A 19,786-nucleotide genomic window follows, 5' to 3' on the forward strand; every position below is an offset into this window, starting at 1 on the left:
CTGAAAGTGCACAAGGGGCAAACAGGACTCCCTCCGATGTAACCAGGCACACCTGGAGGGACGCTTTCAGAGTATCCAGTGCCTTAAATGCCCAGTAGCACTTAGGTAAGCACCCGTCGCCACACCACACAAAGCTTTGAGCAGCTCATAGCCGTTGAGTAGATGGACTGTTAGGGTACTTGAGATCACTTTTCAATAGCGATCACCACTCTGCCATAAAGATGTACCAATGTTAGGTTTGTTGATCTCATGTAACAGTTCTGGGTACGATGTTCTTAAGAGCCGTCAAATATCCACCTTAATAGTGTCGGGCAGAAAACCGACTAGTTAAACAGCTGCAGGAATGGCGTGCATCAGCCAACATGCACCATTAGGCTGAATGGTGAGACTTCCACTGCGGGCTCTGTAGTCCTCAAACCCGGGCCAACTTCAGCCAAGGGTAACAGCAAAGACTGGCGGTGTAATAGTGTCTCACGATAAGACGCGGAACCTCAACGGCAACTACCTGCAGCTACCTGCCTGCCAGCTCCGCCTCCAGCCGGAAGTCAATTACCTTGTATCTAAGCCTCTGCAGACTGCCCCCTTATTTTAGTTATATTGACAGACTTGCATTTTAGCCTATCAGTGCTGACTCCTAGGTAACTCCACGGGCATGAGCACAATGTTATCTATATCAAACACATGAACTAACGCCCTCTAGTTGTGAAAAACTGTCAAAATGCATTCAGACAAGAGGCGGTTTTCAAGGGCTAAGAAATTAGCATATGAGCCTACCTAGGTTTAGCTTTTAACTAAGAATAGCAAGAGAACAAAGCAAATTTGATGATAAAAGTAAATTTGAAAGTTGTTTAAAATGACATACTCTATCTGAATCATGGCAGTTTCATTTTGACTAGACTGTCCCTTTAAAAGTGGTTTTTAAACATTAAAAACATTCATGTGAAGCCCTAGATGGCAGCACTAATTTACTGCCATGTAGTGCTCCAGAGACCAACCTAGGTATGTTCAACAAAGAATAGCATGGGAACAAAACAAGCTTCAGTTTGCAGAAGACAATGCTATTGTTCTAGCAGCTGCCGAGGGAAATTGCTATTTTTCTGTGTATGAAATAGATGGTTTTGCTCATTAAAACCACCAGCCATTGATCTCAAGAACATTCAAAGTGGCTTAGTCTGCAAGAAAAGCAAACCTTCTTCTCTCCCTTTACTTATATACAAATACTTCCTTAGAATTTCACTGGGAAAAAAAACATTAAAGGGACAGTGTACTTAGACAAGTAGTTCATAAAAGTTAATTGTATTCCAAACACTGGGAACAGCCCCCTATTCGGAAGTTGATTTCTGCTGCTGATTCTTGTTTACATAGATTTTCTATATAGAATACATATATATTTATATTTTTAGTATAGACAGCGGTTTTCATGGTAAAAGGCAGCCGTTTCAGGCATCAAAATAAAGGTAAAAGCTCTGTGTACACAATTTCATGCAACCCAAGAAGGTTAAATTGATCATTGGAAACAACAAAAATGATTCTACTTAACATTAAATGCACCTGCGCACTTTACCTTTTTATCTCTTTAAAGGGAGAACAAATGTGGTAAAATGATCCTTTTAAATGAATATTAAACACTAAATGTCATTTCATTTTGTAGTAAAAGCTTTGTGAGGCACAAGCATCTTTTATTGTAAATGTATTTATTTTTTTACACCGCTTCACCAGATACTGGAATGCATCTTTTGTGAATCTTGACCCTGCAACATGCTGCACACTTATTTGATTAAAGGGATACTAAACCCATTTTTTTCTTTTAGGATTCAGATAGAGCAGCAATTTTAAACAACCAGTTTACTTCTAGTATCACATTTATTTTGTTTTCTTAGTATCCTTTTTGGAAGGAGCAAAAATGTGCTCCTGGGAGCTAGCTGAACACTTTGAGTGAGCCAATAACAAGAGTTATTTATGTGCAGCCACCAATCAGCAGCTATTTCCCAGTAGTGCATTGCTGCTCCTGATCCTACCTTGGTGTTCTTTCAACAAAGGATATCAATTGATCAAAAAAAATTAGATAATATAAGTAATTTGGAAAGTTGTTTAAAATCGAATGCTCCATCAAAATCATGAAAGTTTTATGTTCACTTTATTGTCCCTTTACGTTTCAAAGGTTATGTCCCTGGACAACAGAACAATTCACATTGTACTAAGAATGATTATTTTTTTATGTGGAGACATTTTGTAATATAGCTTATACATTGTGCCCCCCTGTACCCTAGTCCACTAGTGCCTTTACCTGTGCTCAGGCTCCCTAACACCAAAGGTAATCCTGAAAATATGGCCTGGTGGGGAGACGGACAGGTTTGAAAACCAGTGCCCTAGTGTATTATTACTAAAATACAAAATGTTTCATAGCTTATTTTGTCCTTTACTTTAATTCTGATAATTGTGGATTAATAAATGTGGATATTATAAATATATATATCTATGTATCCAGTCTCTTTAGTCACAAAATATTCATATACAGCTTTCTGTGGCATATCATTAGTGCCATATTCACTATGGGCAAGAATTCTTCTTTTCCACCATATACATTATTGGGGCCGAGCAGCCATGTTTGTTATGGGCAGCAGTGTAGAAAGTGAGGGCTAGACCCTATATAACACGTTTGCACAGGGCGCCCCTATTAAAATGGCTTCTGTTTAGAGCGCTCTAGCAATAATAAATATATATGGTGTAATTACTGCTTAAAAAGCAGCAAACGCTACCTGAGCCACTATCAAGCGCAGGCGCAATTTCCTCTTGATGATTGGCTAACGCAAAGCACGTGGCTCGAATCAACAGGACTACGCAAGGCGTACTGACTGGCCATGTGATGTCATCATTAGGCGCCCTGCATAACTCCTTATGTCATCATTAAGGACCCTGAGAAGATTTGTGATGTCATCACTAAGCGTCCAAAAATAACATGGGTTCTTTAATGCTTTATAGCAGTTGCACCAAGGTAAGTATCATTTAGTGTATAAAGTAATGGCTGAGTCCGAGGGTAGCTGTGGCACCGAGTCACTTCCACAGTAGCGGACAGTAGCCTCGGGGGTGACACTTGGGGCAGTGCACAGCCAATATCTGATAATCCAGCTGAGTTATCTGTGTATAGTATTCATGTGTTTATAGGTGTATACACTAACTCATAGCACTGTGTACACTAACTCACTCACAGCACTGTATACACTACTCACAGCACTGTATACACTACTCACAGCACTGTATACACTACTCACAGCACTGTATACACTAACTCACTCACAGCACTGTATACACTAACTTACTCACAGCACTGTATACACTACTCACAGCACTGTATACACTAACTCACAGCACTGTATACACTAACTCACAGCACTGTATACACTTACTCACAGCACTGTATACACTAACTCATAGCACTGTATACACTAACTCACAGCACTGTATACACTAACTCATAGCACTGTATACACTAACTCATAGCACTGTGTACACTAACTCACAGCACTGTATACCCTAACTCATAGCACTGTATACACTAACTCATAGCACTGTGTACACTAACTCACAGCACTGTATACACTAACTCATAGCACTGTATACACTAACTCACAGCACTGTATACCCTAACTCATAGCACTGTGTACACTAACTCACAGCACTGTATACCCTAACTCATAGCACTGTATACACTAACTCACAGCACTGTATACACTAACTCATAGCACTGTATACACTAACTCATAGCACTGTGTACACTAACTCACAGCACTGTATACCCTAACTCATAGCACTGTATACACTAACTCATAGCACTGTGTACACTAACTCACAGCACTGTATACACTAACTCACTCACAGCACTGTATACACTAACTCACAGCACTGTATACACTAACTCACAGCACTGTATACCCTAACTCATAGCACTGTATACACTAACTCATAGCACTGTATACACTAACTCACTCACAGCACTGTATACACTAACTCACAGCACTGTATACACTAACTCACAGCACTGTATACACTAACTCACAGCACTGTATACACTAACTCATAGCACTGTATACACTAACTCATAGCACTGTATACACTAACTCACTCACAGCACTGTATACACTAACTCACAGCACTGTATACACTAACTTACTCACTCACAGCACTGTATACACTAATTCATAGCACTGTATACACTAACTCACTCACAGCACTGTATACACTAACTCACAGCACTGTATACACTAACTCACAGCACTGTATACACTAACTCATAGCACTGTATACACTAACTCATAGCACTGTATACACTAACTCACTCACAGCACTGTATACACTAACTCACAGCACTGTATACACTAACTTACTCACTCACAGCACTGTATACACTAATTCATAGCACTGTATACACTAACTCACAGCACTGTATACACTAACTTACTCATAGCACTGTATACACTAACTTACTCACTCACAGCACTGTATACACTAACTCACAGCACTGTATACACTAACTTACTCATAGCACTGTATACACTACTCACAGCACTGTATACACTAACTCACAGCACTGTATACACTAACTTACTCATAGCACTGTATACACTACTCACAGCACTGTATACACTACTCACAGCACTGTATACACTAACTTACTCATAGCACTGTATACACTAACTTACTCATAGCACTGTATACACTAACTTACTCACAGCACTGTATACACTAACTTACTCATAGCACTGTATACACTAACTTACTCATAGCACTGTATACACTAACTTACTCATAGCACTGTATACACTAACTTACTCATAGCACTGTATACACTAACTTACTCACTCACAGCACTGTATACACTAACTCACAGCACTGTATACACTAACTTACTCATAGCACTGTATACACTACTCACAGCACTGTATACACTAACTTACTCACAGCACTGTATACACTAATTCATAGCACTGTATACACTAATTCATAGCACTGTATACACTAATTCATAGCACTGTATACACTAACTTACTCACAGCACTGTATACACTAACTTACTCACAGCACTGTATACACTAATTCATAGCACCGTATACACTAATTCATAGCACTGTATACACTAATTCATAGCACTGTATACACTAATTCATAGCACTGTATACACTAACTTACTCACAGCACTGTATACACTAATTCATAGCACTGTATACACTTACTCACAGCACTGTATACACTAATTCATAGCACTGTATACACTAACTTACTCACTCACAGCACTGTATACACTAATTCATAGCACTGTATACACTAACTTACTCACTCACAGCACTGTATACACTAATTCATAGCACTGTATACACTAATTCATAGCACTGTATACACTAACTTACTCACTCACAGCACTGTATACACTAATTCATAGCACTGTATACACTAACTTACTCACTCACAGCACTGTATACACTAATTCATAGCACTGTATACACTAATTCATAGCACTGTATACACTAATTCATAGCACTGTATACACTAATTCATAGCACTGTATACACTAATTCATAGCACTGTATACACTAACTTACTCACTCACAGCACTGTATACACTAATTCATAGCACTGTATACACTAACTTACTCACAGCACTGTATACACTAATTCATAGCACTGTATACACTAACTCACAGCACTGTATACACTAACTTACTCACTCACAGCACTGTATACACTAATTCATAGCACTGTATACACTAACTTACTCACTCACAGCACTGTATACACTAATTCATAGCACTGTATACACTAATTCATAGCACTGTATACACTAACTTACTCACTCACAGCACTGTATACACTAATTCATAGCACTGTATACACTAACTTACTCACTCACAGCACTGTATACACTAATTCATAGCACTGTATACACTAACTCACAGCACTGTATACACTAACTTACTCACTCACAGCACTGTATACACTAACTCACAGCACTGTATACACTAACTTACTCACTCACAGCACTGTATACACTAATTCATAGCACTGTATACACTAACTCACAGCACTGTATACACTAACTTACTCACTCACAGCACTGTATACACTAATTCATAGCACTGTATACACTAACTTACTCACTCACAGCACTGTATACACTAATTCATAGCACTGTATACACTAACTTACTCACTCACAGCACTGTATACACTAATTCATAGCACTGTATACACTAACTTACTCATAGCACTGTATACACTAATTCATAGCACTGTATACACTACTCACAGCACTGTATACACTACTCACAGCACTGTATACACTACTCACAGCACTGTATACACTACTCACAGCACTGTATACACTACTCACAGCACTGTATACACTACTCACTCACAGCACTGTATACTCTCACTCACAGCACTGTATACTCTCACTCACAGCACTGTATACTCTCACTCACAGCACTGTATACTCTCACTCACAGCACTGTATACACTGTTCACTCACAGCACTGTATACTCTCACTCACAGCACTGTATACACTGTTCACTCACAGCACTGTATACTCTCACTCACAGCACTGTATACACTATTCACTCACAGCACTGTATACACTACTCACAGCACTGTATACACTAATTCATAGCACTGTATACACTAACTTACTCACTCACAGCACTGTATACACTAATTCATAGCACTGTATACACTAACTTACTCACTCACAGCACTGTATACACTAATTCATAGCACTGTATACACTAACTCACAGCACTGTATACACTAACTTACTCATAGCACTGTATACACTAACTTACTCACTCACAGCACTGTATACACTAACTCACAGCACTGTATACACTACTCACAGCACTGTATACACTAACTTACTCATAGCACTGTATACACTACTCACAGCACTGTATACACTAACTTACTCATAGCACTGTATACACTAACTTACTCACAGCACTGTATACACTACTCACAGCACTGTATACACTACTCACAGCACTGTATACACTACTCACTCACAGCACTGTATACACTACTCACTCACAGCACTGTATACTCTCACTCACAGCACTGTATACACTGTTCACTCACAGCACTGTATACTCTCACTCACAGCACTGTATACACTGTTCACTCACAGCACTGTATACTCTCACTCACAGCACTGTATACACTATTCACTCACAGCACTGTATACACTACTCACAGCACTGTATACACTAATTCATAGCACTGTATACACTAACTTACTCACTCACAGCACTGTATACACTAATTCATAGCACTGTATACACTAACTTACTCACTCACAGCACTGTATACACTAATTCATAGCACTGTATACACTAACTCACAGCACTGTATACACTAACTTACTCATAGCACTGTATACACTAACTTACTCACTCACAGCACTGTATACACTAACTCACAGCACTGTATACACTAACTTACTCATAGCACTGTATACACTACTCACAGCACTGTATACACTAACTTACTCATAGCACTGTATACACTAACTTACTCATAGCACTGTATACACTACTCACAGCACTGTATACACTACTCACAGCACTGTATACACTACTCACAGCACTGTATACACTACTCACAGCACTGTATACACTACTCACAGCACTGTATACACTACTCACAGCACTGTATACACTACTCACAGCACTGTATACACTACTCACTCACAGCACTGTATACACTACTCACAGCACTGTATACTCTCACTCACAGCACTGTATACTCTCACTCACAGCACTGTATACTCTCACTCACAGCACTGTATACTCTCACTCACAGCACTGTATACACTATTCACTCACAGCACTGTATACACTACTCACAGCACTGTATACTCTCACTCACAGCACTGTATACTCTCACTCACAGCACTGTATACTCTCACTCACAGCACTGTATACTCTCACTCACAGCACTGTATACACTGTTCACTCACAGCACTGTATACTCTCACTCACAGCACTGTATACACTACTCACAGCACTGTATACTCTCACTCACTCACAGCACTGTATACACTAACTCACTCACAGCACTGTATACACTAACTCACTCACAGCACTGTATACACTAACTCACTCACAGCACTGTATACACTACTCACAGCACTGTATACTCTCACTCACTCACAGCACTGTATACACTAACTCACTCACAGCACTGTATACACTAACTCACAGCACTGTATACACTAACTCACAGCACTGTATACACTAACTCACAGCACTGTATACACTAACTCACAGCACTGTATACACTAACTCACAGCACTGTATACACTAACTCACAGCACTGTATACACTAACTCACAGCACTGTATACACTAACTCACAGCACTGTATACACTAACTCACAGCACTGTATACACTAACTCACAGCACTGTATACACTAACTCACAGCACTGTATACACTAACTCACTCACAGCACTGTATACTCTCACTCACAGCACTGTATACTCTCACTCACAGCACTGTATACTCTCACTCACAGCACTGTATACTCTCACTCACAGCACTGTATACACTACTCACAGCACTGTATACTCTAACTCACTCACAGCACTGTATACACTACTCACAGCACTGTATACACTACTCACAGCACTGTATACTCTCACTCACAGCACTGTATACTCTCACTCACAGCACTGTATACTCTCACTCACAGCACTGTATACACTAACTCACTCACAGCACTGTATACTCTCACTCACAGCACTGTATACTCTCACTCACAGCACTGTATACTCTCACTCACAGCACTGTATACACTACTCACAGCACTGTATACTCTCACTCACAGCACTGTATACACTATTCACTCACAGCACTGTATACACTATTCACTCACAGCACTGTATACTCTCACTCACAGCACTGTATACTCTCACTCACAGCACTGTATACTCTCACTCACAGCACTGTATACACTGTTCACTCACAGCACTGTATACACTAACTCACAGCACTGTATACACTAACTCATAGCACTGTATACACTAACTCATAGCACTGTATACACTAACTCACAGCACTGTATACTCTCACTCACAGCACTGTATACACTAACTCACAGCACTGTATACTCTCACTCACAGCACTGTATACTCTCACTCACAGCACTGTATACTCTCACTCACAGCACTGTATACACTAACTCACATCACTGTATACTCTCACTCACAGCACTGTATACTCTCACTCACAGCACTGTATACTCTCACAGCACTGTATACTCTCACTCACAGCACTGTATACTCTCACTCACAGCACTGTATACACTATTCACTCACAGCACTGTATACACTAACTCACTCACAGCACTGTATACACTACTCACAGCACTGTATACTCTCACTCACAGCACTGTATACACTATTCACTCACAGCACTGTATACACTACTCACAGCACTGTATACTCTCACTCACAGCACTGTATACACTATTCACTCACAGCACTGTATACACTATTCACTCACAGCACTGTATACACTAACTCACTCACAGCACTGTATACACTACTCACAGCACTGTATACTCTCACTCACAGCACTGTATACTCTCACTCACAGCACTGTATACTCTCACTCACAGCACTGTATACTCTCACTCACAGCACTGTATACTCTCACTCACAGCACTGTATACACTATTCACTCACAGCACTGTATACACTATTCACTCACAGCACTGTATACACTATTCACTCACAGCACTGTATACACTACTCACAGCATTGTATATTCTCACTCACAGCACTGTATACTCTCACTCACAGCACTGTATACTCTCACTCACAGCACTGTATACTCTCACTCACAGCACTGTATACACTATTCACTCACAGCACTGTATACACTATTCACTCACAGCACTGTATACACTATTCACTCACAGCACTGTATACACTAACTCACTCACAGCACTGTATACACTAACTCACTCACAGCACTGTATACACTAACTCACTCACAGCACTGTATACACTAACTCACTCACAGCACTGTATACACTAACTCACTCACAGCACTGTATACACTAACTCACTCACAGCACTGTATACACTAACTCACTCACAGCACTGTATACACTAACTCACTCACAGCACTGTATACACTAACTCACTCACAGCACTGTATACACTAACTCACTCACAACACTGTATACACTAACTCACAACACTGTATACACTAACTCACAACACTGTATACACTAACTCACTCACAGCACTGTATACACTAACTCACTCACAGCACTGTATACACTAACTCACTCACAGCACTGAATATACTACTCACAGCACTGTATACACTAAGTCACTCACAGCACTGTATACACTAACTCACTCGCAGCACTGTATACACTATTCACTCACAGCACTGTATACACTAACTCACTCACAGCACTGTATACACTAACTTACAGCACTGTATACACTACTTACAGCACTATATACACTACTCACAGCACTGTATACTCTCACTCACAGCACTGTATACACTATTCACTCACAGCACTGTATACACTATTCACTCACAGCACTGTATACTCTCACTCACTCACAGCACTGTATGCACTATTCACTCACAGCACTGTATACACTAACTCACTCACAGCACTGTATACACTAACTCACTCACAGCACTGTATACACTATTCACTCACAGCACTGTATACACTATTCACTCACAGCACTGTATACACTAACTCACTCACAGCACTGTATACACTATTCACTCACAGCACTGTATACACTAACTCACTCACAGCACTGTATACACTAACTCACTCACAGCACTGTATACTCTCACTCACTCACAGCACTGTATACACTAACTCACTCACAGCACTGTATACTCTCACTCACTCACTCACAGCACTGTATACACTATTCACTCACAGCACTGTATACACTAACTCACTCACAGCACTGTATACACTAACTCACTCACAGCACTGTATACACTAACTTACAGCACTGTATACTCTCACTCACAGCACTGTATACTCTCACTCACAGCACTGTATACTCTCACTCACAGCACTGTATACTCTCACTCACAGCACTGTATACTCTCACTCACAGCACTGTATACTCTCACTCACAGCACTGTATACACTATTCACTCACAGCACTGTATACTCTCACTCACTCACAGCACTGTATACTCTCACTCACTCACAGCACTGTATACTCTCATTCACTCACAGCACTGTATACTCTCACTCACTCACAGCACTGTATACTCTCACTCACTCACAGCACTGTATACACTATTCACTCACAGCACTGTATACACTATTCACTCACAGCACTGTATACACTATTCACTCACAGCACTGTATACACTAACTCACTCACAGCACTGTATACACTATTCACTCACAGCACTGTAAACACTCACTCACAGCACTGTATACACTATTCACTCACAGCACTGTATACACTAACTCACTCACAGCACTGTATACACTATTCACTCACAGCACTGTATACTCTCACTCACAGCACTGTATACACTAACTCACTCACAGCACTGTATACACTAACTCACTCACAGCACTGTATACACTAACTCACTCACAGCACTGTATACACTAACTCACTCACAGCACTGTATACACTAACTCACTCACAGCACTGTATACACTAACTCACTCACAGCACTGTATACACTATTCACTCACAGCACTGTATACACTAACTCACTGACAGCACTGTATACACTAACTCACTCACAGCACTGTATACACTAACTTACAGCACTGTATACACTATTCACTCACAGCACTGTATACACTATTCACTCACAGCACTGTATACACTATTCACTCACAGCACTGTATACACTATTCACTCACAGCACTGTATACTCTCACTCACAGCACTGTATACACTATTCACTCACAGCACTGTATACACTATTCACTCACAGCACTGTATACACTAACTCACTCACAGCACTGTATACACTAACTCACTCACAGCACTGTATACACTAACTCACTCACAGCACTGTATACACTAACTCACTCACAGCACTGTATACACTAACTCACTCACAGCACTGTATACACTAACTCACTCACAGCACTGTATACACTAACTCACTCACAGCACTGTATACACTAACTCACTCACAGCACTGTATACACTAACTCACTCACAGCACTGTATACACTCACTCACTCACAGCACTGTATACACTCACTCACTCACAGCACTGTATACACTCACTCACTCACAGCACTGTATACACTCACTCACAGCACTGTATACACTCACTCACTCACAGCACTGTATACACTCACTCACTCACAGCACTGTATACACTAACTCACTCACAGCACTGTATACACTAACTCACTCACAGCACTGTATACACTAACTCACTCACAGCACTGTATACACTAACTCACTCACAGCACTGTATACACTAACTCACTCACAGCACTGTATACACTATTCACTCACAGCACTGTATACACTAACTCACTCACAGCACTGTATACACTAACTCACTCACAGCACTGTATACACTCACTCACTCACAGCACTGTATACACTCACTCACTCACAGCACTGTATACACTCACTCACTCACAGCACTGTATACACTCACTCACAGCACTGTATACACTCACTCACAGCACTGTATACACTCACTCACAGCACTGTATACACTCACTCACAACACTGTATACACTCACTCACAACACTGTATACACTAACTCACTCACAGCACTGTATACACTAACTCACTCACAGCACTGTATACACTAACTCACTCACAGCACTGTATACACTAACTCACTCACAGCACTGTATACACTAACTCACTCACAGCACTGTATACACTAACTCACTCACAGCACTGTATACACTAACTCACTCACAGCACTGTATACACTAACTCACTCACAGCACTGTATACACTAACTCACAACACTGTATACACTAACTCACAACACTGTATACACTCACTCACAACACTGTATGCACTCACTCACAGCACTGTATGCACTAACTCACTCACAGCACTGTATGCACTAACTCACTCACAGCACTGTATGCACTAACTCACTCACAGCACTGTATGCACTAACTCACTCACAGCACTGTATGCACTAACTCACTCACAACACTGTATACACTAACTCACTCACAGCACTGTATACACTAACTCACTCACAGCACTGTATGCACTAACTCACTCACAGCACTGTATGCACTAACTCACTCACAGCACTGTATACACTCACTCACAGCACTGTATACACTCACTCAGTTACACAGCACACTCACAGCACTGTATACACTATTCACTCATTAGTTACACAGCACACTCACAGCACTGTATACACTCAGTTACACAGCACACTCACAGCACTGTATACACTCAGTTACACAGCACACTCACAGCACTGTATACACTCACTCAGTTATACAGCACACTCACAGCACTGTATACACTCACTCAGTTATACAGCACACTCACAGCACTGTATACACTCACTCAGTTATACAGCACACTCACAGCACTGTATACACTCACTCAGTTATACAGCACACTCAGCACTGTATACACTCACTCAGTTATACAACACACTCACAGCACTGTATACACTCACTCAGTTATACAGCACACTCACAGCACTGTATACACTCACTCAGTTATACAGCACACTCACAGCACTGTATACACTCACTCAGTTATACAGTACACTCAGCACTGTATACACTCACTCAGTTATACAGCACACTCACAGCACTGTATACACTCACTCAGTTATACAGCACACTCACAGCACTGTATACACTCACTCAGTTATACAGCACACTCACAGCACTGTATACACTCACTCAGTTATACAGCACACTCACAGCACTGTATACACTCACTCAGTTATACAGCACACTCACAGCACTGTATACACTCACTCAGTTATACAGCACACTCACAGCACTGTATACACTCACTCAGTTATACAGCACACTCAGCACTGTATACACACTCAGTTATACAGCACACTCAGCACTGTATACACTCACTCAGTTATACAGCACACTCACAGCACTGTATACACTCACTCAGTTATACAGCACACTCACAGCACTGTATACACTATTCACTCATTAGTTACACAGCACACTCACAGCACTGTATACACTATTCACTCATTAGTTACACAGCACACTCACAGCACTGTATACACTATTCACTCATTAGTTACACAGCACACTCACAGCACTGTATACACTATTCACTCATTAGTTACACAGCACACTCACAGCACTGTATACACTATTCACTCATTAGTTACACAGCACACTCACAGCACTGTATACACTCAGTTACACAGCACACTCACAGCACTGTATACACTCAGTTACACAGCACACTCACAGCACTGTATACACTCAGTTACACAGCACACTCACAGCACTGTATACACTCAGTTACACAGCACTGTATACACTCAGTTACACAGCACACTCACAGCACTGTATACACTCAGTTACACAGCACACTCACAGCACTGTATACACTCAGTTACACAGCACACTCACAGCACTGTATACACTCAGTTACACAGCACACTCACAGCACTGTATACACTCAGTTACACAGCACACTCACAGCACTGTATACACTCAGTTACACAGCACACTCACAGCACTGTATACACTCAGTTACACAGCACACTCACAGCACTGTATACACTCAGTTACACAGCACACTCACAGCACTGTATACACTCAGTTACACAGCACACTCACAGCACTGTATACACTCAGTTACACAGCACACTCACAGCACTGTATACACTATTCACTCATTAGTTACACAGCACACTCACAGCACTGTATTTAGGTGTCAGAAGAGAATAATTTTAAGTATTACAAATAAAACGTTTAGAGTCGTTTTAGCTGATTAGAAACATTTAAGGTTTTTATATAAAATGTTTAGCTATGGGAATCTTTGCAGTATTCTTAATTTATTTTGCTACTTTTTTATGTAATTTAGCTCTGAAAATTTTGCTTTTGTAATTCTCAGAAATGAAAAAGCTCCTTGGAGACACCTGAAGGCTAACCCTGCTTCATATCTTTACCAGTTGGCTTTAGCCGATAACTGCAAAACAATGTGTTTTATACAAACCTTATGACCTTGGCTGCAGACTTAAGTCCAGATCGGTTCTTCTAAATAAGGCAAATGGTGGGGTAAAGTTTAACTATTGAAAATCAGGTGCAGTGAATGTTTATATTAAAATGTCTGTGTTATGTTATTCTATAGCACCAGAGCAGACGTCTTGTAATTACTAAAGGTTTACTGTCTCTTTAAGACAGTCATATGTGTTTGTGAATATGTGTAAATATATTTATATTATAATCAGCGTATACAGTGATATAACCCCTTGGTTGCCAAGCGCACAAGGTATTCAAGGGGTTAAATCAATGCGGAGCCACACAGCAGTGACTTAATTCCTGCTTAGCAACTCGGCTCTGAGTTAGTCGTTCAATTCTTAATTTTTAAGTATTTTATTGAAAACAAATTCACGGTACAATGGGTATAAGCAGTCAAAACATCATAATACAGGCTCAACAAGTACCTGCTTCAGATTCCAGCGTAATGGTCACATAGAATTCGCGTACTGTTGGATTATAAAACATTTGAACATAGAGGAATATAGCAGACAATTAGTCAAGGAAACAACAAACGGTAACCCCTGAATCATTAATGTCAAGTATGAGTTGGACCCTTAGCCTGAAGAGAGCATGGAACCAGGATCTAGGTTTCCCATAGATTAAACACAACGGGGTCTTATAGCCTGGGGACGCATGGCAGGGGGTCTTCCTAGTCAAAGAGGTAGGGAATGGAATAGGGCATTCCTTAGCCCTAGTCGTTCAATTCTTAAAGGGATATGAGACCCAGAAATGTTCTTTTGTGATTTAGACAGAGAATACAATTTAAAAATAAATCCAATTTTACTTCTAATGTCAAATGTTCTTCATTCCTATTGAATTCCCTGTATAAGAGATACCTAGGTAGCATCTGAAGCACTGCATGGTAGAAAATAGTGCTGCCCTCTAGTGCTCTTGCACATAAATACCATTCTTCCAAAACGACTTCAGTATAGTGCCCCAGACACGTGCACACTCCTGAGCTTATGTTCCTTTATTTCAACAAAAGATACTAAAGGAATGAAGATAATTTGATGATAGAAGTAAATCAGAACTGTTATGGTATAACCCAGATACCAAGGTTTAATACCAGATGAAAGATGTCCTGAATATGGGATCAGCAACACACGACCCAGCTAATTCCCCCCAAACATGAGACCAAGCTCCATCTTGAGGGTAAAACAGAATGTGCTTTATTGAGGGCTATATGCCCAGTATTTATGCAGAACTCCCACCTGGTGGACACTCCCTAGGTGGGGGGTTGGAAGAAGATAGTACATTAGATAGAGGGAAGACGCCCTTTTACAGGCTACAATAGCATTACATTACTTAACCAAATAAACAATTAAACACAAGAAAACAAGGGAGTCCTTCTTGACACCTGGCAGTCTGATTAAACAATGTGAACGCTTATCACTTAAACTTAATTACAGTAAACAATAGCTGATGTCGGCTATAGTTTCTCAAAACTGAACAAAGTTAACCCTTCCAGTACTGACAGAGGGGTCTGTCACAAGAACGTTATTTAAAATTGTTTGGTCCTCTAAATCATGAAAGAACATTCATGTCCCTTTAAAGTGATGGCAGCACTGAGTTTTGCAAGAGCCGGGCAGAGGGGACTTGAGACGATGCTGGGAGTGCACAGAGAGATATGGCTGTATCTTTATGTCTTGATCACTTTCCCAGACGTGGGGTCCTATTTTTTTCTGCACTTTTGGCATCCAAATGATTTGTGTTGGGGTTTAGGGAATAGTTTTTTCTAGGCTGTCCCAGTACAATATAATGATCTCATCACTCTCTTTTTTCTCTCCTCTTGCAGAATTATCTAAGCAAACGGAATCTCATCTAATCGATTCATGTCTGATAAGCAACATGAAGACCAACTTGAAGAAATCCTCAGAAATCTACCCGGCAGATAATGAGGTGCGTGAACGAGTCCTGAAATGAGACTAATGGTGGGCTACCTACAGAATATCACACAGCTAATGAATATACTGTTTATATAAACAGCTTGTGTAATGAGACTGGGGGTGGGCTACCTACAGAATATCACACAACTAATGAATATACTGTTTATATAACAGCTTGTGTAATGAGACTGAGGGTGGGCTACCTACAGAATATCACACAACTAATGAATATACTGTTTATATAAATAGCTTGTGTAATGAGACTGGGGGTGGGCTACCTACAGAATATCACACAACTAATGAATATACTGTTTATATAACAGCTTGTGTAATGAGACTGGGGGTGGGCTACCTACAGAATATCACAACTAATGAATATACTGTTTATATAACAGCTTGTGTAATGAGACTGGGGGTGGGCTACCTACAGAATATCACACAACTAATGAATATACTGTTTATATAAACAGCTTGTGTAATGAGACTGGGGGGTGGGCTACCTACAGAATATCACACAGCTAATGAATATACTGTTTATATAAACAGCTTGTGTAATGAGACTGGGGGTGGGCTACCTACAGAATATCACACAACTAATGAATATACTGTTTATATAAACCGCTTGTGTAATGACACTGGGGGTGGGCTACCTACAGAATATCACACAACTAATGAATATACTGTTTATATAACAGCTTGTGTAATGAGACTGGGGGTGGGCTACCTACAGAATATCACACAACTAATGAATATACTGTTTATATAACAGCTTGTGTAATGAGACTGGGGGTGGGCTACCTACAGAATATCACACAACTAATGAATATACTGTTTATATAACAGCTTGTGTAATGAGACTGGGGGTGGGCTACCTACAGAATATCACACAACTAATGAATATACTGTTTATATAACAGCTTGTGTAATGAGACTGGGGTGGGCTACCTACAGAATATCACACAACTAATGAATATACTGTTTATATAAACAGCTTGTGTAATGAGACTGGGGGTGGGCTACCTACAGAATATCACAACTAATGAATATACTGTTTATATAACAGCTTGTGTAATGAGACTGGGGGTGGGCTACCTACAGAATATCACACAGCTAATGAATATACTGTTTATATAACAGCTTGTGTAATGAGACTGGGGGTGGGCTACCTACAGAATATCACACAGCTAATGAATATACTGTTTATATAACAGCTTGTGTAATGAGACTGGGGGTGGGCTACCTACAGAATATCACACAACTAATGAATATACTGTTTATATAACAGCTTGTGTAATGAGACTGGGGGTGGGCTACCTACAGAATATCACACAACTAATGAATATACTGTTTATATAAACAGCTTGTGTAATGAGACTGGGGGTGGGCTACCTACGGAATATCACACAACTAATGAATATACTGTTTATATAAACAGCTTGTGTAATGAGACTGGGGGTGGGCTACCTACAGAATATCACACAACTAATGAATATACTGTTTATATAACAGCTTGTGTAATGAGACTGGGGGTGGGCTACCTACAGAATATCACACAACTAATGAATATACTGTTTATATAACGGCTTGTGTAATGAGACTGGGGGTGGGCTACCTACAGAATATCACACAACTAATGAATATACTGTTTATATAACAGCTTGTGTAATGAGACTGGGGGTGGGCTACCTACAGAATATCACACAACTAATGAATATACTGTTTATATAACAGCTTGTGTAATGAGACTGGGGTGGGCTACCTACAGAATATCACACAACTAATGAATATACTGTTTATATAACAGCTTGTGTAATGAGACTGGGGGTGGGCTACCTACAGAATATCACAACACAACTAATGAATATACTGTTTATATAAACAGCTTGTGTAATGAGACTGGGGGTGGGCTACCTACAGAATATCACACAACTAATGAATATACTGTTTATATAACAGCTTGTGTAATGAGACTGGGGGTGGGCTACCTACAGAATATCACACAACTAATGAATATACTGTTTATATAAACGGCTTGTGTAATGAGACTGGGGGTGGGCTACCTACAGAATATCACACAACTAATGAATATACTGTTTATATAAACAGCTTGTGTAATGAGACTGGGGGTGGGCTACCTACAGAATATCACACAACTAATGAATATACTGTTTATATAAACAGCTTGTGTAATGAGACTGGAGGTGGGCTACCTACAGAATATCACACAACTAATGAATATACTGTTTATATAACAGCTTGTGTAATGAGACTGGGGGTGGGCTACCTACAGAATATCACACAACTAATGAATATACTGTTTATATAACAGCTTGTGTAATGAGACTGGGGGTGGGCTACCTACAGAATATCACACAACTAATGAATATACTGTTTATATAAACAGCTTGTGTAATGAGACTGGGGGTGGGCTACCTACAGAATATCACACAACTAATGAATATACTGTTTATATAAATAGCTTGTGTAATGAGACTGGGGGTGGGCTACCTACAGAATATCACACAGCTAATGAATATACTGTTTATATAAATAGCTTGTGTAATGAGACTGGGGGTGGGCTACCTATAGAATATCACACAACTAATGAATATACTGTTTATATA

The 19,786-nt window shown here is 40.2% G+C and overlaps 1 protein-coding gene across 3 annotated transcripts in view; it reads left to right on the top strand.

Annotated features, from left to right (window-relative positions):
* The first annotated feature begins 2,926 nt into the window (after positions 1-2,926).
* The window catches only part of LOC128635617 (zinc finger protein 862), a 57,274-nt gene continuing 40,414 nt past the window's right edge, over positions 2,927-19,786 (top strand). Inside the window, exons 1-3 of one of the 3 annotated variants that reach the window (XM_053688681.1) lie at positions 2,927-2,995; positions 15,128-15,316; positions 17,072-17,175. In XM_053688681.1, coding sequence (XP_053544656.1) covers positions 17,125-17,175 — 51 coding nt within the window. In that variant the 5' untranslated portion in view covers positions 2,927-2,995; positions 15,128-15,316; positions 17,072-17,124. The remainder of the gene's footprint in view (positions 2,996-15,127; positions 15,317-17,071; positions 17,176-19,786) is intronic. The other 2 variants (XM_053688683.1, XM_053688682.1) reach the window with 2 other exon arrangements.

Source organism: Bombina bombina, chromosome 7 (assembly GCF_027579735.1).
Source record: "Bombina bombina isolate aBomBom1 chromosome 7, aBomBom1.pri, whole genome shotgun sequence".
Taxonomy (NCBI): domain Eukaryota; kingdom Metazoa; phylum Chordata; class Amphibia; order Anura; family Bombinatoridae; genus Bombina; species Bombina bombina.